The sequence below is a fragment of the Hyaena hyaena genome, unplaced genomic scaffold, assembly GCF_003009895.1.
Source record: "Hyaena hyaena isolate Hyena2069 unplaced genomic scaffold, ASM300989v1 scaffold_112, whole genome shotgun sequence".
Lineage (NCBI taxonomy): Eukaryota > Metazoa > Chordata > Mammalia > Carnivora > Hyaenidae > Hyaena > Hyaena hyaena.
In genome coordinates, this window is record NW_024080744.1 from 1,793,762 (window position 1) to 1,819,321 (window position 25,560).

The following is a 25,560-nucleotide window of genomic DNA, read 5'->3' on the forward strand; positions in this document are numbered from 1 at the left end:
TCCTAGCGAGCAAGCTTCTGACTGCCCAAGGGAAAAACACAATGCTGCTGTGGGTGTCAGAGCCCCCCAGGGTCTCCAGAGCCTCCAAGCCTTCCTACTCCTTCACTGACCAGCAGGCACACTGACCTGCACTTTGCACATGCTGTTCCCTCTGCCTGGAAAACTCCTTCCCACTCTGGCTCTTGGCTGGTTGCCTCTTCTTAATGATACTTAAGTAATGATATTTCATCTTAAATGATACTTCCCTTGAGATTCCTTCTCTTACCTACTAGGTTTTAACCCACTAACCCCTCTTCTTTCTCTTCACCCTTTGTTTTATTGGTTCTTATCACACTTTTGATTCTTCCTCCTTCTTAAAACTTTCTCTGTCTCATTAGAACATATGCTTGTGAGGGCAGTCCTGTCTCTGCTCATCACTGTATGCCCACGTGGAGCAGGGCACAGAGTAGGAGTGCAACATACAATCATTTGATAAATGGGTTTTACACTATTTGTGGAGAATAAATATCAATTAAAGGCATTCTGGCTTACTAGGACATCCATTAGCTAGGCTCTTTCAAAATATGCAGCACTTTATAAAACCCCTTTAATTACTCCACACTGTGGTATATCTATTTTTAGTTTGTTTCTTGTTCTTGTGTTTAAAATATAATGGAGAAGGTAACAGGACCTTGACATACACCCTGAGAGCAGAGACTGACGTTTTCTATGTGCCCCGTAACAGAGACCACAGCATCAAGGGAAACTGAGAACCAGGTAGGTGATGTGGCTTGTCCACAGAATCTTAGTTTCCAATGCAGTCCTCATTAATACCCTGTATCAGCAGCTGCCTCTCTTTTAAAGTGGGTTTATTAAAAATAAAAAAAAGGTATCAAGGCTTGTTTCTCTCAATAGGTATATTAACTGTATCTTTTACTATTTTTTCCTCTTAACTGTTTCTTATGTATTTAACAAAGACATTTCTGGTCTCCTGGATCCTATCAAAATCCAAGTACTTGATGAAATACTCAATTAAAGAAAGAAGAAATACGCCAGATTTATGACATCTCTGGGGCAGAGAAAGCATACGTTAAGGACCCAAACAAAGAGGTGAAAAAATGAGGTGAGTCCAGACCCCCACCCCTGCAAAATGCATAGAAAGATGTTTACTTCAAAACTACTAAACTGGAACAGTATATTGAATGAATCTAAAGATCAGTTAGAACTGATGTATTTGGGGGTCTCCTGGGTGGCTCAGTTGGTTAAGCGGCCAACTTTGGCTCAGGTCATGATCTCACGGTTCAAGAGTTCGAGCCCCGCGTTGGGCTCTGTGCTGAGAGCTTGGAACCTGGATGGAGCCTGCTTCGGATTCTATGTCTCCCTCCCTCCCCCTCCCCCACTCTGTCTCTCTTTCTCTCTCAAAAATAAATAAATAAGTAAGTAAGTAAATAAATAAATAAAAAGAGCTGATGTATTTGGGAAGAAAAAGAATCAACTTCAAGATTTCATTCCCAGAAATTCAATAGTTCATTCCCAGAAAGGAGCCATTAATAGTGTTCCGAGACATGGAACAAGAAATTACTGCAATGAATGCCTGACATATTGCTAGCTTGGTAAATGAGACTAGTTCTCTAAACTATGATATTGTCACTCATTTATCTGAAATTTTATTTTACCTTGTGTGTGTGTGTGTGTGTGTGTGTGTGTGTATCTGCCTTACATTCTTGTTTGGGACAAAATGGTGTGATACAAATAAATCAATCAACAAAGCATTTATCAAGAGCTAAAGCCTTCTGGGATGGGAGTCACTTTCCTTCTTTGTCACTCAGACATTCTTTGCCTCTGTCAGAAGCTACACTGATGGTGGCCACCACCAGGCTGACACTGTACAACTGAGTTCTCTTTCACCATTACAGAGTTCCATAATAGTGCAAAGATCAAAGATATTTTGGCCCTACTTATATTTTTCACCTGGATGATGTTGGATTCTACCCATTTTCATCAGAAATATGCCAATATGAGTGAAATTTTCATAAAAAACGTATTTTCTAGAGCTAATTCCATTAAGACAGTTCTGTGATTAATTTTCCATATATCTGTTAAAATCTTCCTCAATTTCTTTTCTTTTTTTTTTTTAATTTTTTTTTACTTATTTCTAGGAGAGAGAGAGAGACAGCGTGAGCAGGGGAGGGTCAGAGAGAGAGGGAGTGACAGACTGAAACAGGCTCCAGGCTCTGAGCTGGCAGTCAGCACAGAGCCCGACGCGGGGCTCGAACCCACGAACCGCGAGATCATGACCTAAGCGAAAGCCCGACGCTTAACCTACTAAGCCACCCAGGCGCCCCAAAATCTTCCTCAATTTATTTTCATTATTGTTTTATTAAAATTATCCTCATAGGTTCCAATTATTTATGTAAATTTTATAACAAAGATTTATAATTTTTTTTGTATTTTTCAAAAGCTTCTGTGGTTACTACTTCTTTCCACTAAGTCCAATTTGTCTGTATCAGTTTTAAAGGTGTACATTTTATTAAGAAGATTTGATTCACCTGTCAAGGTTTAGTCAGTACCAAGTTTTACAGTGTAGACTGTTAGCTTTCTGACATATTTTTACTGAGATTATTTTTTTCCTGGGTTAATTTTTATACTTAAATTTTTATAAGCCAGAACTGTTCCATCTATGATAACTTTTTATGGTGAAGAGTTCAGGCTGTATTGAGTTTTAAAAAAAAAAAAATTTCTTCTACTAGTAATATTCCTTACAGATGGAATAAAAGATAACAATCTGTATTTCTTCCTTGGTCAATTCTATCTAAAATGGTGAGCAATTTCTCTGACAGGGGTTAAGGTTTTTCTGTTGCATAGGATTGGTCTATTTTATTTTGAATCTTTTGTACATATTTGTTTATTCTGGGTACCTTGTATTAATTGATCACACTTAATTTTTTTATTACCAAAAGTGGCTTTTGATTATGGAAAATTCCTACAAACTTCTATATGTTCTGATCACATTACTACAGAATTCTCTCTCTCTTTTGTTTTTTTTTTTAATTTTTGAGTTTATTTATTTACGTAATTCTCTACACCCAATGTAGGGCTTGAACTCAGACACTTGAGATCAAGAGTCACATGCTCTTCCAACTGAGCCAGCCAGGTGCCCCAGAATTCTTTTTAAAAATTAGAGTTCCTTCCTCCACATACTATAACTCTTCAAATTGTTGCTCCCCACACTTGACTTCAAGCATCTCAAGGAAACTCCTTAAGTCATTTCTTAGATCTCAAGTACAATGACTGCTCTTTGATACTTTGGGTGTATGGCCTCTTGTCCATCTACTATGACCAACCCTCCAGTCCATCCTTCTCTGCTCCCCTGACCATGTCACTCTTCTGTTTTCAACCTTTCGGAGTTCCTAAATTAACCACAGGATAAACAGGCTTACAAGCCTTCCTTTATCTGGTCTTTGTCTATTTCTCCGGCCTTATGGTTTTAACAAAACCTATCTTCCATTTCTAACTCTAACAACATGTGACTTCTAGTAGTTTCTTCCACACATCATGCTATCAAAACCCTTCAGCAACTTTAGTCTGTCATCTGTCTGTGAATGGTTCCTTTACATTCCCTGCCTCCCTCTAGGTAACCAATCTGTCCTTTAAACCGCAGTTCAGGGACTCTCAAACCCCACCCCAGCCCCACTGGGATGGTTCAGTAGGTGGCTCTCCACTCTGCTTCCACCGTATCCTCTGCACATTTTCTAACCATGCACTCAATACACAGTCCTGCAGTTATGAGATCTCAGTCCTGTTGCTATCTTCAGTGCCAAGCACCATGTCTGGCATGCAGGTGACATCCAGTAAATGTTTTATAAGCCAACAAAGGCTTTGTTTAACAACCCCAGTAAACGTTCCATTCAAGCTTATTATCAAAATACACCTCTTTTGTGAAGCGATGAGGAGTCAGCTATGAGAAGAATTATTACCATGTTTAAAGTGTCCTGAATAACTAATGTTGAGTTTTGTCTTTTTAAAAATCAAAAATATAACTTTAGTATTGGGTTCACTTTATATACAGGATGTGCTGAAACAATTTTCTTATAACTGTTATTAGAGGATAATGAAAAAATTTGTTCAGCTAGGTCAGAGAACTTTATAGCATGAAGAGTGAACTTTGATGTGTGCAAATTTAAAAGAATAATTTAGGAGGTTGGAGGATCCCAGGCAAGAATGTAGACTGTAAAAAGAGAATCTAACTGTATTACAAATGTATTAAAAATTTTTTAATGTTTTTATTTATTTGAGAGAGAGAGGGAGAGAGAGGGAGGGAGGAAGGGAGGGAGGGAGAGAGAGAGATGGAACATGAGCGGGGGAGGAGCAGAGAGAGGGAGACACATAATCCAAAGCAGGCTCCAAGCTCCAAGCTGTCAGCACAGAGCCTGACGCAGGTCTGGAACTCATGAACCATGAGATCATGACCTGAGCCAAAGTCGGATGCTCAACCAACTGAGCCACCAGGTGCCCCACAAATGTATTTTAAAAATCTGAGTGGGGGATGGGGAAAAGGTTGACGTAAGTAACTCTGGAAATAAATGGAGTTTAAAGGTAAAAGGAGCAGCTTGTAAGCACCGTACTCTGACTGATAAAGTTGTTTCCCATAGGTGTACTGGTTAACCATTCTGATACTGCTCTATGTGTGGACTGGAAGTGAACAGCTAAGCAAATATTGGCAGATGGTGACAGCCAGGTTTCTCACTGTTGGAGTGAGAATTGACAGGTAAGAAAGGGGAAGGAGCTAGAAGGATCCATGTGGTAATGAATCCAAGTTGGAGATATCAGGATAAACTTTTATTCAATGTAGATACAGGTGGCTATCTGTAGAAATATTTACAGATATGTGTACATAACGGGTTACTATACACAACATATGTTTCCTTGCTTTGTCAGCTGAGAGGGACTAAGTGATACACTAGAAGCAATGAGCACACCTAGTGCCCAAATCTAGGTTCTAATATCAAGGCTCTTAGAGGGAATGGCTGATTCCAGGACTAGAACAGGAAATATACAAGGTAAAGCCTGGAGTACCTTGTAGTGTCAGAAAGTAAAGAAGTGCTGGATGGGGGTATGTCAGCCACAGAGGTCAGGAGCCAACAGAAAGAGCTTCCAATGGTTGAAGGTAGAGCAACGTAAGCAGCAAAATGAAGTAGTGGATTATAATCTGAAGCACAAGATAAATATCCATGAATCTATACTGATATAGATAAATGACTGAATAAATGAATAAATGGAGAAAAGATAAATCCCTGCAGAAAAATTCCAAATAAATTATGTAAATACTCCACCCTAAAGGAACATAGCTCCCTATTCCTTAAGTGCAGGCTGTGTACACTGGCTTCCTTCCAAAGAGTACAGTATGGAAAGGGCGGGGGGAGAATTACATTACAGTAGAGAAACCTGACAAGCATTACCTCAGCCAGATGATCAAAGTTAATGTCAACAGTCCTAAGTCACACTGGTAGTACATACCGTTGATATGAAGTGATAAAAGTGACATGTGACCTCTGTGATCTCTCTTCCCCAAATCCATAACCTTAGTCTAATCATGACAAGAACATCAGATAAATTCCAGTAGAGGGGAATTCTATGATATTCCTAATCAGTATTCCTCTGAACTGCCAACTTCACAAAAAAAGAAGGTAAATCACACACTGTCACAGCCAACAGGAGTCTGAGCAGATATGGTAACTAAAAAACTAAATGTAACATAGTATCCTGTGATGAGATCTTGATATTGAAAAAGTACTTTAGATAAGTAAAAACTAAGGAAATATGAATAAACGTATTAAAATATATCAAATACTGTAACACATGTACATACTAATGTTTAATGCTTGTAAGAGATTGGATAACTGTGTGCAGGGGGTAGAAGGAGTAACATGGGAACTTTGTACCATCTACTCAACTTTTTTGTGAATTTAAAACCGTTCTAAAAAAAGTTTATTAATAATAAAAAATGAAAAAAGGCAATGCTTAAAAAAAAACACTAAGGCCAAAACAACTAAAACATTTTATAGTTAAGGTAATCCTTTGTTCTAAAAATTATTTCTGAGACAGAGTCTGGGTGGGAACAATTAGTTGTCCAAATTACTATAAAGACTATAACAACAAAACAAAACACTTCTGATTAGAAGGAAAACTATAGGAAATTTATTGTGATTAAGCCACAGGTTTAGAACAATAATTTCCTCTAATTGGATTTGTCAGAGTGTTCCTACAGGTACTGAATTAATTCAATTCAATACACATTTATCGAACACCTGCTATATGAAAGGCCCTTGGTTTGGCATTGGATAGTGGATATAAAAACCGAGGAAGACACAGCTCCTGAAACTAAAGAGGTTAGCATCCAGAAGAGCTTAGAAACATAACATGAATACTCAAAACCAAGACAGGGTGTAAATGGGAATGCAAACTGGAGGGAGAGGTCATTCCAAAAAAAGGCACATCACTGGGAAAGGGCAAGGCATTTATTTGCAAGAATTGATAGGTCAGCTCGGCTGGAGCAAAGTTGAGGCAATCATGAGCCCCAGGGATGCAAAGGGCCGTAGGGCATGAGGATGTAGCATGACCAGAGACACGCTCCTACAACACTGGTAAGACCAGAGCTGGAAAGATGTATGGGAGGGCAGAGAGGACCACAGGGGAGGAAAGGGAGCACGGCACAGCCCGGCGGGGCAAAGCGGTCCGAAGCATGGCTTTCCAGTGATAAGAGAATGAAGAAAACACACGACATGTGGCTTTCATTGTCCAGACTGCATTTTGTAAGGCTGGACACAGCTCAGGGACTATGCTAGCAGCAGGGAGTCATAATGGCTAAGACTGTGCCTCCCATGTGCTGTTCTGAAGCAGGTGCACATACTGGAGGGAAGGTGCTGATACAAAAGGGTGTTTTCTTCAGCTTGCTCGATCTGACATAAATCGACTTTTCCTTCCTCCTCTTCTATAAAGGTTTTATTTTTTTTCCTGATTATCAAAATAGTACATGCTCCTCATAAAACTGGGGGTCTACATAACATAAAAGCCATTCACAGTTGTATAATCCAGAGGTAATCACTTTTTTAATTTTAGTCTATTTCCCTTCACCCATTAGGATTGGGAAATAGTGCAGTTGGTTAGTTAGGGAAAGAATCTTAGTTATATGCACTCTTAATAGGTTCTACCTTATACTATAAATATGAAACCAGCGCTGTACATAAAAAAAGTTGTTGTTTTGAACACTAGGATCTACAGCTGGTTGACGGAATGGCTAGATTCCATTTCTGAGAAGCTCTTTTGTATATATTTCATGGCAGTGAACTATGTTGCTACACACACACACACACACACACACACACACATTGTAATCCCAGATATATGTGTGTATATATATGGCTCTAAGAATATATAGCGCTGAATGTAAAGGCTTATCTTAAGTAAATCTGAACAGAAAATAAAACTGATAAGAATGTACATAAGAAGCATTCTAACTCCGAAATACCCTATTCCAAAAGAAACAATAGTTTTATAATGGAAATTTTTAATAGTGTGAAGTATACAACTATTCTGCCACAGCATAACAGGCTGATTATATTTTATATTCAGAAAAATGCATATATTTGCCAAACTGGAATAAATACACATACACACACCCACACGCTTGTATCCTGCCTTGTTTCTGATTGTAGCTCATATACAATTAAATATTTTTAAATGTTCTTCTGTGAATGATCAATCTGTCTAAAATTTACCAATTCTTCAAGAGCCATGTCAACTTTTGCCTCCATTATAAGATTCAATGATAGCCTATTTATTATTTCTGGATGATAATAATAGATCCTCTGAATTGCTTTACCAGTGTCTAGTCTATTCTCTTTACAAATCATCTTGCTGAAATGATTTCTCTCAAACATAGCACTGATCAGGTCACTTCCCAGCTCATGAGGCCTACAGCGGTTCCCAATGGCCACATGATAAAGCACACAGTTTTTGGTCTGGTTTCGCCAGTCCAGACCATCCTCCAACCCTGTCCCCACACACCCTAAATTCCTACCAAAGTCAACCTTCTGTGCCTTTACTTCAGTTTCCCCCTGCCTAAGATTCTCCTATTACCCCATGTTCCCTTCTATCTTGACGGCAGTTATTTGTGAACATGTCTTTCTTGGGCTATAAACTCTATGAAGCCAGGACTTGCAATTTCAGTTCGGTGCAACTAAATATAAATCAAAGTCACTGAAGACCACCTCTATTCCGGACTTCATGCAGAGATGAGTGAGACACAATCCTCACCCTCAGGGATCTCACAGCCAGAGCGGGAGACATCATGTAACAAATAGCCTGACTCAGGCACTAAACGATACTGCAGGGATACACTCAAGATGCAGCAGCCCCAGAGCAGAAGATACAGGCTCTATCTGTGCAGGGGCTGGGCTGTGAGCAAGTGATTTCCAAAGGGACAGGAGAGTGCCAGACAGCAGAGAGGAAGTCTAGCATGGCCTATTCGATAAATTCTAGAAAGGTGTGCTTTTCTGTAGTGAGGGAAGAATGGATATGCCTTAAGGGGCGGCAGGGTGAACACTGCCAATACCCTTGCAAATCACGACAGGGCTTAAAACCCAAATGTGATTGGACATCTCCAACGCTGTCTTTGGTCACTCTTCCAAATGTTTGTATTAGTCTGTAGTTTCCACATATAATTTTGTTTCTCTCCAACCAGAATACAAACTTTAAGAAGGCAAAATTTGCACATGTACTTGCTGAATGTCTCAAAGCCCTCAGTATGGCATGCAACACAGAGTGGAAATTTTATCAATATTTTAAATGCACAATCCACCCTCATCCTGGCTGTTGTATGCTCAGTGTTTAAAGGGAATTCAAAACATCTGTTAGAAGAATTCACCAATGCTGATTCAAGAAAAAAACTGAAAGGACCAGCATATTTTGCAAAAATGTTTTAGAATAGTGATTTCGCCTCTAGAACAATTTTATTTGCTGTTAAAAAAGCAATTTAATGCAATTTGTTGCAAATGTCATATTTTAGCATATTTCTGGTTGTCAATAACCGTGTAATCAACAGTAACACAACAAGTATAAATTTTCAGCTGTGATAATTGGATTTGCCTCTCAGAATTGCTTGTATATAATGACTGTTAATCATTGGATGACATTCCCTACAGACTGGCCAGCCCTGTGCCTCCAGTCTCTGCTGGACAGGACAGTAACCTGTAGCCCGAAATGGCATCTTATCTATGGGGAACGAGTGTGGTGTGATGACCAATACTAGCAGGTGCACTAATGAAATAGAGGTGAATGAAGAGTGAAGCTGGAATCATCAGTGTCCCACTCCGTTAGATTTATATCAAATCAGAGCGACAGCACCTTGTGTTTATTTGGAGGAAAAAGCAAGAAATGTATGCGAGTGTGACTGTATGAATCTGTTTGTTTAAATTGGAGAAGCAACAGGGCAAGAGAAATTCTCTCATAAGACCCTGTCCAATGAGAAAAAGAAAAGTGAGCCTTTCCCTCACTTAACCAAAGAAAAGAAAAGATATAAAGGCAACAAATAATAAGGGAGAAATAGGTAGACATACATACAGGTATAAATAGCCAAAAGAAGACTGCGAAGAAATAGACAGATGTATGTGGCAAAGTCACAAGCCACAAAGAAAAGGATCACATGAGAGAGGCAGGGAAGAAGAAAATTACAACAGGGATGTATTTAAGTCAGATACTCAGAAGGTTCTCTGCAAGGAGTATGTGACCCCTGATTCTTTCGCTGGGATGCTAACCCACACTGCCACATGCATTTGTGTTCCTCATTCCTCCCCGCGTAGACGTGATGGCGATGATGGAGCACACGTCTCGCGCTGCTAAATTTTAACTCCTAAATGTCATTGCCCATAGTTCCATTCTTACCATTCTTTTTATTTTTTGTAATTTTTAAAGTTTACTTTTGAGAGAAAGAAAGAAACAGAGCATGAGCAGAGGAAGGACAGAGATAGAGGGAGACACAGAATTAGAAGCAAGCTCCAGGCTCTGAGCTGTCAGCCCAGAGCCCGACGCGAGGCTTGAACTTGCAAACCACAAGATCATGACCTGAGCTGAAGTTGGCCACTTAACTGACTGAGCCACCCAGGCGCCCCTCGACTCTTTCAGTTCTAAGGGGGACAGGCAAGCACCAACAGCCTGGTTGTCCTGATCATTTTCCCTGGAGATGAAAAGAACCAAGAAAGTGTCACCAAAAGGAGAGTCAGTCCAATGAGAATACCTACATAAACACATTGTATTGTGCAGGTACAATACAATAATCTATGTATTATTCTAAGTGACCATGTCTGTGGAGAGAGGTACTTTTAGAACTATGCTCTAATAAAAACTCCAATCCTAAAAGTCAGTTGATCCTGCCAGAGACCCATAACTGATCCTGTATTTAATTCTTATTTCTTGTCCTTTCATTTTGGGGACCTAGCCCTCCCCGGCCATTGGAAAAGCAGCCCTCTTACATCAGTCTGGGTATGTCACTGACAGCCACTGTTCCATCATGGGCCTCGCTCTCTCCATCTTCTTCTTCTTCATCACTACTTTCCGACTCCTCACTAGAGGAGGAGTAATCAGTCACCTTCTTCAGTGGGCGGTTTGTTTCTTCAATCCGGAGTTCTCTTAATTCTTTGGCTAATGCCGTCAGATCCTACAAAAGAAATGTTTGTTCAGCATGTGGGAACTGTAGGTACACCAAAGTCACATCTCTCAGCAAGTCAGTGCTCCAGCTTAAGCAACAAGAAAAGAAAGCTCTATATAGAACGGTTACAAACATAGTTGCTGCATGGAACTCAGAAAACGATGTTTGTAGCACAGAGAAACTAGAAAAGAAAGATGAAATAAATTTAGACTTTGCTCAAAACCAATTGCTAGACTGAGACGGCTCAGTTCTGAATATACGCGTGTATATATGTGTGTGTGCGTTCTGTGTGTACACATATATACAAACATTGGGTTCTCATTTTATTTTGGGAAGGTGAAGTTGGTCACCCTCAGAGTTCATGGGAAAACACAGGGGATTAACAATTGTTCCCCAGTATTTTGGGTCTCCTGCCCAAGCCACAGTCATGGCCTCTCCCCTCTTTGATTGCTACTGTACCAGAAATCTAGCATCAGTCACAGAACAGAGCAATTCCCAAGGTTCCAGCTACTACAATGACTCATTTGGTGTGTCATCATTCCCTGGAGCGCAGAGGCACCGCATCAAATAATGGCCCACCCGAAAGCCTAGTGCCACTGAAATTTATAGCCACGGAGCTGAATTAATCAAGAGGAACAACAACAAAAAAATAGAAAAGAAAAAAGAGAAAGGAAAAAAAAGTAATTCTCTTCCAGGATGATAGGTGTTTAATTTTCTTTTATTTAAAATTACAGTCACCTGGCAGAAACCCTCATGAAGAATACCAAAGTGCATGTGCAAACACCAAAAGGGAAGAGATCATTTTTCAGTTTTCCATGAGTATGGTGCAATCTTTAGCCTTATGGATGTGATGATGTGGTATTTAATCACCAGGCACATTGCAGGCAGTGTGCGGAGTCTTTGACTACCTTTTATTTCACATGCTTTCAGAGCAATGCGAGGGAAGCAGTTCTGCAAAAGCATGGCCGCTCTAATTTGCATGGGTTAGACTGCCCATGGCACGTAGCATGCAAATGAGGAAAAAGCAATTTGACATCAGTCTTACCATTTCTCCCTATATTAGTGACCCATGTGGGAATCAGAGCATTCAGTGAGAGACAGGGGATTAGGGAGAAAGAAACTCATTGAAAGATACTAAATCCCGTAGTTTTCTTATGGCCATATTCTCTCTTTATTTCAATTCAGAAATGTATTTGTCCAATTCACCTGATGTAAGATTAGAGCAATGTAGGTGATCTAAATGATATCTGATGATCTGTCCTAATTGGTTAGAAGGAAAACTGTGATAAATGTGTATAAATAATAAATATAATTTTATTTTGAGGAGATAATGGATCATCATGTTTCTTTACTGTCATCTGTATATTAGGCATTAGTATGTTGGTTAAGAGTAGGAGAGGAATGTTTCAGGTGTTTCATTTGGTGTAGAAATTTAGGAAGGTTAAGGTGTTAAGTGAAGGGGTCATTTATTTCTCATTTCAGAATAAAATCAAAGGAAAGCACAACTTTTAAATTTGTTCTGAAGTCACTTAAATTGAAGAACTTGGAAAAGGGTAGTTTCTGAAAATTCAAATTGTGCATTTTCCACCCAAACATGCTTGCTGGTCTTTTTACACACATGCACACACGCATGGCCTCAATCTCAGTGGATATATTTACCCCACCTGTGAAAATGAAAACAGAATTGTTTTAAAAAGACTCAAAGGTGTTTAAATGTAATGTACACCATTAAAGAAGAAAACTGCCACATGGGACAGAATTTTATACAAATCTACTTCTTGTTTCTTTGGCAATGGGCCAAAATAGAAAAGGCCCATATTCAAATTTCAGCTTATATTCCTTATTTCCTCTTGACATTGCCAATGTTTATCTTTATCAAATTGAGAAGAAAGTGAAGGGTATGCAATACTAGAGCACAGTGGGAAATACAGTTTAGATATTTGTTAAAGCTATGAACAGAAAAGGGTATTATAATCATCCAAACTAGTAAAATAATAACATAAATTTATTTTCTATTTTGTCCTCTATATTTTAGGAGCATGTGAGGTCTCACCAAAGAATATAAAGCATTTAAAGTGTTACTTATCATTAAAAATGCATTTTATTATAATTTAAAGAGAGAATATGGTTTAAAATAATTTATTTCTAATGTCAATAATTCTGAGTAAAATATAATGATATTAGCTATGACTTATTTAAATTTATAATACGTTTTCCCCCTGGATTCATTTTCTTTGACATTTCACAAGATAAAAGATTTTTTAAAAGTCAAAACTATTTAGAAATATTTAGCTTATTCAAAGCCCATTGAATTAAAGAAACTCTCATTTGTAAAAATGACCTAAATTTTTCTTAACACTGTATCTAGGAAAAGTTTAACATTCTGACCTGCTTTATAACTTCACTTTTAATTATGATTTGTTTTGTTTGTTTCTTCATTATAAAAAGTTATCTTTCTTGAAACACTGGAAGTAATTGCAAATTCCTTTTAAGTTTACTTGGTAACAGCTCAGACGGTGAGACGTATATGAGACTCCCAAGGTAACAATAATGAGTAACTCGAAGGTAATACCCCAAAGAATATTAATCTTCCATTGCCAATAGTCTACATGCTTAGCTGCAGTTTTGTTCCTTATCCATCCACTCTGAAAAAATTTACAATAGCAAAGTTATAGAAAATAGACACAATCTAAAATTGACACCATTGAGTTCAGATCCATTTTCATACATTTTATTTTCTGACAATACCAATTTTCTCCATATAATGAGTTTTTGTGGTAATTTATTGCTTGGCTGTCTCAAGCCTGGAGCTAAAAAAAAAAAAATTAAAAAAGGAAAAACGTTCTATTTAGCATAAAAATATTTGAGAAATAGAGAACTAGAAAAGAAATACTGCAAATGGTACGATTTTTTGACTACAGAATAAATGTGAAGATAGGAGGCTCTTACCCAAAGGCTTGTTTGATGTAACACTTTTTAGAATTAACTTGTTATTTTTTTTTCATTAAAAAAGCTCTTATTTTTATAAAGCTCTTATAATATGACAATTATGCAGACTTTACCTCAAAAGGCACTCTTTTAGGTCTCTTTTTAGAAACAATGTAGTTTATTTAGATTTTAGTTCAATTTTTTGAATTATTAAGATAAAGGTCAAAAGTTTTTAAGCCAGCCTTTTCTTTACATATGAAAATAATTTATCTCCTTTTTAGGAAATCTTAAGAAGTGGCATTGGGGAAGTTACTTAACTCCAGCATCCTCATCTGAGAAAAAAAGCTTTTAGACCACTAGCTATTGTTCAAGGTCTGTCCCATCTATGGGTGTGTGCTGGAAGTTTTCAGTCTTACACAATAACAAAAATAAAGTGCTAAAGCCAGTATTTGCTTATGCATCTAATCTTCATATTATATATTTAACTGCTAGAGGGAAAAGAATATTCTCAGTGATTGTATTAAATAATCGCAGACTACACTGCACAATCTTATATTCTATTAGAAAGGACTGCTAAATTAATGGACACTCCCTTCAGACTGATTTTCACGAAAAATCAAACCGTTAAATTAACAAAATAAGCAACATGTTTTCTAAGAGCTTTACGATTTTTCATTTCAATCCTGAGTTATCTAAATGGGAAATCAGTCACTATGGAAGGAAGCCATATTAAACCCTATGACTGAAGATGGGAGAAAGGTCTAATTCAAGGTTTCTCAACTACTGATGTTTGGGGCTAGATCATTCTCTACTATGAGTGCCCTTCCTGGGCATGGCAGGATGTATAACAGCATCTCTTTGCTCTACCCATAAGACACCAGTAGCACTGCCCCCCTCTTCCAACTTGTGATAACCAAAACCACCCCCAGACCTTGCCAAATGTCTTCTAAGGGGAGGGAGGGGGATGAAGGGATAAGGAAAGTAGGAATAATCCTTGGGGGAGAACTACTGAGTTAGTAGAACCAAGTAATCCTGTATTTTTAGTGGCTTAGATCAGTGATATCCAAGGGGTAGGGTAAACAGAATCACCTGGAGGGCATTTTCCAACCACACATGGCCCCAGAGATTTTGGTGTGCAGCTTACATCACCTCCATTACTTATACTTCTGTTGCTGTCCCTCATCTCTATCCAGGGTATGAGTGTGAAGCAAAATAAATAAAGCAATTTTTAAAAGCCTAAAATATCCTAAGTTAACCAGATGAAATCCATTTTCCTCATGACAGCCACCTTTAAGCTGATTTCTGCACCCGTGAGATTTCCTTTGAGTTGTGCACACACACAACCCTTTCTCCGGGAGCCATAGCACCAGAATATCGTTCTCTGTCTTCAACTATTTGGGAGAAAATTGGTAGAAGTTGTGATAATTGCTGTCCTTCTGACTATGATGAGGGGAAGGGCAGGGTTGTGGTACAAAGAAATGTAAAATATTTCTCATTTTCCTCTCCTCTAAATGCCATCCACACAGTGTAGATACGTAGAGTTGATTTTTATAAGCAGTAATCTTTTACCTAAGAAATAACATTCTAAATCACTCTGAATGGTAAGGCAGTCCTAATTCTGAAAGAGAGAGGCTCTTTGGTAAAGATCAGAAGCATAGAATCCTGCTTCTCCCACCTGCCAAAATAGCGCCGTGCCACAGGCCCAAACTAGCATGTGGACAGCCTCTTGGCTTTCTCAAAATGTTCTTGCACACATGATCTTGAGTGATCCTAATCAATCGTATGATCGAGTCGGAGCAGGTGCTTTCATCCCCATTTTACACATGAAGAAACTGTGCACTAAGAGGTAATGAGACTGGTCCTGGCCAGTTATTTAGTGGGGGGGGGGGGGGGGAGGCTAGAATTTGAATGCAGCTTGTTGTTTCCAAAGCCAGTGCTTTTTCCATATCGTTTCACGAAAAGTGCTCAGCAGAGCTACAGCCTTAAAGCCATAATAGTAGTCTTCAGATTCCATGCACTTAGGGCTCTTTGCAAGGCCTGTCTCTTGAAAAACAAAAAGAAACAACAGCACAATTCCACTATGCTGTATTCATGCAGGTCTGACAAACAGCAGTAAGGCGGTCATCCTTCTTAGCAAGCTACCTAAGATTGACAAAGCCATATATTTTTCTAATGGAAAAATGTCTCTGCAGATAAGGAAATAAAATCACTTAACTCGCCAGGATTCATTAACTAAAGTTGATGTTGCTGCTTATGCTGTAGTTAATGTCCCACAAAATTAATCTAACAATACCCAGTAACTCCTTATTCACAAATCACACACTATAAATTTGGAGTGCTTTAGAATGATGTCTCTTTCTCTGTTAGTAAAACTGCCATCCCCTCGCGAGGCTGATGAGCAAAGGTTAAGAGCTGGGGCTTTGCTATTGGAAGATGCTGTAATGAAAAACTGCCAATAACAAAGCACTAATGCTTATCTTTAGCCAGATTGGAACATTGGAAAAGTGACATTTTGGCCTCGAAGAAAGGTCTCTGGAGCTTTATAAGAGTGTCTAAGTGCCTCAGGCTGGCTGCCATTGAAGGGGCTTGCCTTCGGAAAGACCACTCTGGATGAGTGAACTTTAAATCTGATCCAACAGGCCACTTTTCTGAATGTCAACTTCAGGAAATCACCTGTATATTTATATCTTGTGACAGCATGACCAAGAAAAGGTAATACTAACCTCATCTATAGCTTTCTTATAGCTCTGAGAAAGGAGGAACCCAATCCAGAAGAATCCACAGGAGGGGGAAAAGCCAGAAGAAAGAGAGCAGGTTAGACACAAAATGGGAATTGTTAGTACACAACTGATAAATTCAAAATTGCAGAGAGCGCATCAACCCCGAGGGTCAAATTCCCTTCATTATTACTCTCACTATGCTTCCTTACTTTAATACGTAAAAACCAGAATAAACCAAAAAGTCTTTGTATTCATTTCATAGAAAAAGTTCTCAGAAATTTTAAGTAAAATAAGTAGATAGATAATAACTCATCCCAAGTTAATTTCCAACTTTCAAATGTCAGCCTCCATGTGCTTATTTCTTTCACTAAAGCTATCTGGGGTCTGTCATGTCTCAGCAATGAAGCAGGCCTGCGGTCAAACCATGCTTATCATGTTTTGGTCCAGAAAAAATATAGTCCTAAAGGCATGAGAAACAGCAAAAATTACATTAATTCATATGGAAAATAATATGGGGAGAGGGCAGCGTAGACAACAGAAACCCAAAGAAAGTGCCCACATCCTTTCAACTGCTGGCTTGAATATCTTTTTGCCAAAGTTGCTGAGTGGAAATTATGTAATGATTATTCTCTAAAGTAGTGCTAATGATCAGCAGAATGCCTATTGGCAGATAGGCAATCTGAGATCTGTCCAGTTCTTTCCTAATCAGGTATGACTTGCTTCTGAATACTTCTAGCATCCATTCTTCTTCTTAATCTCAATAAGTTTTGTTTCATAGTCATGGGTGTATCCCCAACTACTTTATCCTGTGGCTTCTCTGGTAATTAAAAAGAGTTCAAAAGCACTCACAGCTGGTCGACTAGGTCGAGTAATGTCCCTGGATTCTTCTGGCTTCACCTTGGAAGGCTCGTGGGGGAGCACAGGTGACCCTTCCGACTTACTGTTGGCTAGGTAGAAAGATAGGGAGCGAGAAAAATAATGACCATCAAAAGTGTTGACTCAAGTTCTAGGGTTCTGTGGTGAGTCATCCTTTGGGATTACTCAGGGAACACATCATTCACAGGCAAATTCTCAAACACATCCATGAAAAAAATTGTTAATGTTCAGGCAAATGCACTTAGGCTTGTAACCTGGAAGTCACTATTAATAATAAGAAAAACTAGCAAGCACCACCACCACCACAATTTACTGAGTGCTAAATGTGTGTCAGGCTTAATGCTAAATGCCTATAGTCTATGTCAACTGTCTCATCGTATTCTTGCTCCAACCCAATATATGGCACTCTTTTCCCACTTCACAGTTCAATATAGACTTAGAGAGATGGCATACTAGCCCAAGGTCATGCTGAAATTATGGGCAGAGCTGGTATTCTGTCTGGCTTATTCAAGTCCTATTCTTGGTAGTACACTAAACCAGCTTCTGTGTTAACATTCTATGGTTGGTTTCTTCTTTTACCACTTATCAAACAGTGTAGGTTATTTTGAGGGAGTGTTGTGGGAAAAAAAATAGAAGCCTATTTTATGTGATGGAATGGTTTTTAAGTGTGGGGTGGGGGGTGTCTGGGTCCTTTAAGGAAGAAAGAATGAGGTGGGGACAGGAAGGAGAGTATTGAAAAAGGGGAATTGCCTCAGAATAGAGGATGGGGGAGGGTCCCTCAACAGCTACAGAGTGAAGAGTATCTCTCAGTTTTGTTTTTTTTTTATAGGTACAGAAAAAACAGTCTGGCATCGGAGAGATTCTTTCGCTTTAAAGTGGTCCTTCCTGGGCAGAAACACATCAGGGATACAACAGTGTTAACCCAGAGGAACTATGGGCCAAAGGAAAGAAGATAAGAATTAAACCTAAACCAGCTCAGGGACTTACAATGCTATGTATAACTTTAGTTTCCTTTCATTTGCTTTAAGGATATTAAGATGCTTATGAATAGAAAAAAGATAAATGGATGGCAGTTTTCTCAGTTAATTAAATTTCTATTTGGAGTGAAGCAACAGAAGTACACATAGCTATGGGTGGCACCACTGAGGTCTGAAGGATGCATACGAGGGCAGCCATACCCCAGTCCTGAGACATGAGCATCATGCCAGATTTCAACCTTTCCAAAATGGACATACAGTGATTTTACTTATTTAAAACCTTAAAAAGCTAATATGCGGCAAACTATGATTGTGGCTAATGAAGAGGCTAAGAAAAAGTGCTGGTGGTTTTTCTCAGAGGGCAGTAATTTGTTACTATTTGTCAAATTGTACTTAAAAAAAGTTCTGGTGTTTATTACTTGAAAGCAAAATTATCTTCTGAAGGTTATTCAGAAAGAGTAAACTTTGATTAGCTAGAAGCAGTGTGTTGTCATGTGTAATTAGCTGGACATGCTAATGTTTTTCACAAGCTTCCTCATTAATGAAAACTAAACAGTGATAAATGACTTGAATAAATGGTCAGAGAGGCTCATTTTTTATCCCTCTTTGGTAGGAATAAGTAGAAGAGTGAAATGCACTTTCTAAGTCAAAGAGTTTAGTTTTTCTTTAAAAGGTATATGTATTCTACATTAGTCTTTACTGAATTCCACTTTGAGAGATCCCTAGTATTATGAACTATATTCACACACAAAAGGAAGACTGGCATAATGGGAAGAGGATACTTGGGGGTACATGAAACTCTAAACAGGCAACAAATGGAAATGGGAATTCAGTGACTTCAAAGTAATTATATTTTCAAATAAGACCAATAGTCCACGATCTTCCTGGCAAACAAGGTGATGTGCAATTAGAAAAGATTTAGTCCACACTGCGATGTCACACTTATGTATAGCTGGGGATGGTGGCTCACTCACTGAAGGAGACTGAGGCTCCGGGCAGTGACAGGACTCTGTGGCATCACACAGTGGTGGCCATGCCAGGAGCAGGAATCACAGAAGTCAGGAAGTAAAAGGATCCCATGCCCACGGCTCTCTCCTCCAGGCAACGTTGTCAGGGAAAGGTAGGGCAAGGCTTACCTCGAACTCTGGTCCTCTCGCTGGACCCCGCTTGTGATCCAGGCTGAGAGCCTCCTTGGGAGCTGGGCTGGGAGCTGGGGGTGCTGGAGCTGGAGGAACTGCCGCTGCTGGTCCTCTGCAAGGGGCTCTCCAAGACGGGCTCCGTTCTCCGGAGGTCAGGGTTGCTGTGCGGAACGCAGAGCACGGTGACTATACCCTCGAGAACTTGCCATCCACAGACACAAGCCCAGTCCAGTCCCACCCCCAAGTGCAAAGAAGCAAAGAGAGCACTTGTGTTACAGTGCACGGAATTGGTCAATGGAAATGACAGTCATGTCATCCTCTGTGGAGCTCCCAGCCAGAATTTGCTGGATGAGATGAACTCTTGACCCAGCTCCCGGGTCACCGCACTGAAGTATTAGCTGTGAAACGGCGCTCTTCAAAGTAGGCTTTCTTTGAAACCCTTATTCCTGTGTTCGTTGTAAAAAACAAAAACAAAAACAAAAAACAAACAAAAAAACCCCACAGAAAACAAAAAAAAAACTTGAAAAAATATTAAAAGTTTAAAAACAGGAAGCAACACACGCAATCTCTGATGCAAGAGACATCCAACTATATTCTACTATTTGGTATAGCATCTTCTAGACTTTTGTATATATGGAAGCATGCTGTATGTTCAGTTTTTCAGCCAGCTTCTCCTCCCCCCAGCCCACCCTTAACACTGCATTGGGAACAGCTTCTTATGCTTATAAAAATAATAATGGCTGCATAATAGTCCAGTATATGGATGAATTAGTTTAACTGTTCTGCTGGATATTAAGGTACTTCCAATATATTGCTGTGACACAGGACACTGAAATAAATATCTACAGGCACACGCATACCCAATCACATCTCTTTCCTGGAACCTGGAACTGGGATTGTTGGGTGGAAGGACATGAACAGGGATGAGTATGTGGCATATGGTTTTGTATGTGGGTGTGTAATGATATTACCAGTTTTCGCTGAAGTGTATGAAATGGTCCATCTTATTGAATTCCTACCACACTTTATTATGAGCAGTTTGCTACTTTGTAAAAAAAAAAAAAAAAACTATCTTGTTTTAATGCTGTTTTAAAACATTGCTATTGAGGTAGAATAATTCTTACATTAATTTGCCATTTGTAATTCTTCTGCAAATTGCTTAATCAAGTTCTCCACTTACATAGTTAGAGGTATGCTTGCATTTTTAAATTCCTTTCAGGAAGTCTATATATACTTGGGCTATTACCAAAGGGAGGTGTGTTTTAAAATAATTATTATGGGGCGCTAATTCAAGAATAAGTACTTGTTATAAAATCTTACTGTATTCTTTGCCTTCATATCTTAACTGCCCCCCCTCCCCAAATAGTGGTATTTATTTGCTCACTCAGTTGGTCTATACCAAGTACTGGGTCAGGCATTTGAGATATGGTAATGAACAAGACACAATTTTGTCATCTGCCAGCTTAGCTGGATGCACGCAACCAGTTTCCTCCATGTTTTGCCTTCAGTGAGCACGGGGCAGCATGGGAGCATGGACAGAGCCACCTAGGCCACTTTTGGAGATCACAGAAGCTGTTCTACGAGAGGGGTGGGAAACCGCGGCTGAGGTATTTATGATTTTGTTATAAAATTTAGCAGCATCCTCCAAGTTTCCACAAAGCTCTTCCTTTTTAATTTATAACTTATAGGCCTTTTCATCTATATAATGCTGGGCCTAAATGGATAATTCAGTGAAACCTGCAACTCGAAGCTCAAAGCTACTGCCATCCACCTGCTGAGGGCCCCTACATGTTTCCAGTGTCTTCAGTTCCCCAAACAGATCGCACACCTTTGCTAACAGAGTCACTATAGTGTGAGCATAGACTATGATGTTAATGCAGTAAGTCATGTTGAAATGTAATTTTAAGTTTCATTTTGCTCGTCCCATTTCAAGAATATCAAGTGCATGCTGAACTGTGTTGGGTACCCCATATTACATGTATAAAAATGAAAATAATACGGTCTCTCCCCTTGAGATGCTTGCATTTTAGTGTACCAAAAACCTGGCCACAGAATGGCATCATTATAGCAGCAACTAGACCAGATAATTTCTTTTTGAAAACATAATAAGAATCTTGCTTTTTGGTGATGTATCTGCCAAAAACATTTGATTAGGTTAGAAAAACTTTTAAATATTGGGTTATTGGAAGACATGGCTGGTGGCCCTGGAAAACATATGTAAAAATAAATGTCCTCATAACTTTTAATTTTTATCATATAAATGTAGAATTTATGACAATATTTATCTTAAGCTTTTATGGTAAAGTAGTTGCTAAGTCAACCCAACAGTATGATCGACTGAAGCAGAAGTGATTATCAAGCTTAAGGAAAATGTTTAAATTCTCAATATTTTTATAGGACTCCTTTGCATAGTAATTATTTTGTAAAAATTGCTAACACTTAACTGGTTGAAACAGACTTGGATCCATACTGGAAATAGCTCTGATTTGGAGAATATCTAAAATGATAAATGTATAATACTTATGCAGTATCCTACATTTTGAATTTTCCTTAAAGAAACAATCTTATCTCCTTTTATTCCCAAATAATAAATTATTTCCCATGGTCTTATTTTATTAAGCAGTGGTGGTCAGGAATTATTTATATATAATTAATAAAGTCCGAAGATATTTTTTTCTAAAAACTGCATTGGTAGACAGCTCTATTGCAGATTAAAGGTGATGGACACACTAAGGCTTCTTGGTAGTTACTTTCGTTTTGTAGAATGGTAGTTTTCTTTGTATTAAAAAAAAAAAACAGCTATTGTGAGAAGGGTGGCTGTGAGCTCTGAGATATTTTTCTCTGGTGGCAGGATCCAGCTAATTTGCTCAAACACAGCACTCCTTTGATAATTTAACCAATACCTTTCTGTGAAGCACCTACTTTCTGAGACTCATTGGACCAGTGTGAGGAACGGCGGAGAGCACAGGTCACAGGTGCAAGATGCAACATAATTCTAGACGTGAGAAACGTGCAGTGGAGGCAACAGTGAAGAAGGCAAATCGCTGTATGCTATGTGTGAAAAAGGCTGTAAGTATTGTTGGAGTTTGGGGAACGATGAATGCAGCTTAGAGTGACTGAGGTGGTGGCACGAAGGAGACAGGACTTGATCAGGCCTTTGAGGAGTAAGCAGGAAGTCTGGGGGAGCACCTGAGCAAAGACGCGGGGGCTGCGGGTTTTCTGGGGCTAGCTGGTGTAGACAGGACACCACCCTGATGGAGCACGAAGTCTGTGTTGGGATACCCTGGAAGAATGGGCCATCAGAAGAAATGGATGTTTATGCAGCAGTGCCTGTAAAGGCCAGCAGAGCACACAGATCTCCCAGCCAGGCATCTGGATGGCCAGGTGGGAGGCTGCTGCCATACTGATGATGAGGCCTGGGCCCGGGCTCTCAGAGAGGGGCATGGGCATTGTTAGAACCAGCTGGGAAGTGCATGTGTCTCTGATGGGGCTCTGAACCTCTTTTGGCATGAAGTTAATTGGATCCCATGGGTATTAAATCCATGACCTGGGCCTCATTAGCACAGGTCCCTCTCATTGGAGCTAACCAGCATGGGTGCTGATCTTAATATGTTGCTATTTTTGCTGCTAGAGACTGAAGTATATCGTTTCTATATGCTTTTTCTACATTATTTTTTTGGACATATAAGTATTTTTAAAATTTTTATTAAAAACATTTATTAAAAACATTTTAATTTATTTTGGGCAGGGAGGGGCAGGGAGAGAGAATGCCAAGCAGGCTCTGCACTATGAGCACAGAGCCTGATGCGGGGCTCAAACTATCGAACCGTGAGATCACGACCTGAGCTGATATTCAAGAATAGGCTGCTTAATCTGGCCATGTGTAGCAACATGGATGGAGCTTGAGGGTGTTATGCTGAGCGAAATAAGTCAGGCAGAGGAGGACGGATACCATATGTTTTCATGTATAAGAGGATTAGGAGGAACTTAATGGAGGACCGTGGGGGAGAAGAAGGGGAAAAATAGTGGGGGAGAGGGAGGGAGGCAAACCATGAGAGACTCTTGAATGCCGAGAACAAACTGAGGGCTGATGGGGGCGTGATGGGCATAGAGGAGGGCACTTGTGGGGATGAGCACTGGGTGTTTTATGGGAACCAACTTGACAGTAAACTATTTAAAAAAAAAGATTAGGCTGCTTAACCGAGTGAGCCACCCATGCACCCCAGAAAACATAAGTATTTTGATAAAATGCCTTGCCATTCATATTTTTCTTTTCCTTATTATGTAGTAATTTGGTCTGGCCTTAGGGCCAAGAGGTCTGAGATAAATGCTCTTAGAGGGAATTTCTGAAGAATTCTATGAAATAATAGATTTCTCTTGTTCACAGATTAACAGAAAATACTCCAATCCAAATATGTAAGAACTTGAAAACATTCATATACATTTCCTCAAATGCTAACTTTCAGCTTTCACACATTCGCCATCCCACGGACAACACTGCTTGGCTGTAAAACACACAGTAAAGTGAAAAGGTGGAAACTATTTCATTTACTTGAAAGTCTGTAATTAACTGGCTGACTGCCAAAATCCACTTTACTTTGTTCCTTGATGACATAGCCAATGAGAACAAATGAGCCATAGGGAGATAGGTTTGGGATGGCGCAGAGAATTATTTTTTTAAATTAAGGATTTAGTCATTGGGTTTTGACTGGGTGTTTCTGGCTTACTTTAAATCTTTTCATATTCTGAATGTACTTGTTTGATAAAGTTTTAATTTGCTTTAAAAGAACACATGAATCAAAGTTAAATATTAAAGTACCTGGAGTTTTTTAAAACAATATTTTAAAAAATGAACAAATCAAATCTTGATTTAAACTCAACTAATCACTTTGACAGCATAAGGCATCTGGGAGCCCAAACAGCAGGTAAGAGCTACACACTGATCTGCATATGCATGAGAAAGAAGGGCAGGAACAGGTGTGTGGGGTTATGGTGATGGGATGGAAACTGTCAAAAGCACCTAATGACATTAGTACCAGCTTGAGTAGGAAAGTTTTGCAGCTATAAATAGGTTCCATGGGACAACAACCCATAGTCAGTATCATAAGATGAGAATCAATAACCATAGGACTAAGAGGAGCTATTAACATTCTCACTAAATTACATGGTGGGAAAAATGGAGGCAAATGGTGCTGTGTCAGTCAACAAATCAAAAATCCTCTTCCCTTTGGGAACATGAAGCAGCAACAGCAGCTGCGTTCACTGCAAAACAGGTAAGCATGGCATGGTACTTAAGGGTATGGACTTCGGTGCCACAGAATGGTTGTGGACAATGGTTCAAATGGTGGCTCTATCACTTAATAATCTTGTCACCTCAAACAATTTAGTTAACTTGTGTTGGAGGTGACTATAACAAGAGAATTGTTATATGATTTAAAGTTTATTTATTTTGAGAGTGAGAGCATGCACACTCCTGAGCAGGAGAGGGGCAGAGAGAGAGAATGGGAGAGAGAATCCCCAGCTGGCTCCGTGCTGTCAATGCAAAGTGAGACACAGAGCTCGATCTCAGGGAGGGCAAGATCATGACCTGAGCTGAAATCAAGAGTCAGACATTTAACCACTGAGCCACTCAGGCACCTATTAAATGGTTTAAACTAGTTGCCCTTTGAGATGCACATCAAATGGTGCATCACAAATAAAGATGTTCCAGATGTGTTTATTAAATAAATAAATAAATAAATAAATCACCACAAACCAAGCAGAAGCCAGGGATACAAGGGAGCTGCCCAGTAACACTTTCTTGACCAGCTAATGCCAGCACAGCTGTATTGCTTGACACATACCGATTTGAAAATGTGTTCTTTACAGGGCTCTTCTTGATTTGGTGTAGTAAGTGTAGACCGGAGAAGTGACAGAACAGGAAGTTGTTTTCTGGGAGAAGGAAGGCTTTTGAAAATAGTAAAGCTCTGCTTTTTCCCCCAAGTTAGAGGCATACTTGCATACTCCCATTTTAACTCATCTCCAGGATCTTCCATTCAGGGTACCAAGTGGTTTATTGGCTTAAATATACCATTTCCTACATTCTCAGAAGTTAGCACACATTCTGCAGTGCAGTTACTATAGAATATACAGTTATCTTACACCTAGTACCTGGAGTTCATTAGTACTTGAATTCAGGAAGCAAAAACTGAGCTTTTTAACCATTAGGCTCTGCTTTCTATTCTTCCTTTTTCCTA

General features: G+C 39.2%; 1 protein-coding gene across 3 annotated transcripts in view; it reads right to left on the minus strand.

The window, feature by feature from the left end:
* TNIK (TRAF2 and NCK interacting kinase) overlaps positions 1 to 25,560 on the minus strand; it is a 398,088-nt gene that overhangs the window by 28,517 nt on the left and 344,011 nt on the right. For all 3 annotated transcript variants that reach the window (XM_039236518.1, XM_039236516.1, XM_039236515.1), the window contains 3 exons: positions 19,322 to 19,485; positions 17,182 to 17,279; positions 10,509 to 10,693 (listed from right to left, as the gene is read on the minus strand). In XM_039236518.1, coding sequence (XP_039092449.1) covers positions 10,509 to 10,693; positions 17,182 to 17,279; positions 19,322 to 19,485 — 447 coding nt within the window. The remainder of the gene's footprint in view (positions 1 to 10,508; positions 10,694 to 17,181; positions 17,280 to 19,321; positions 19,486 to 25,560) is intronic.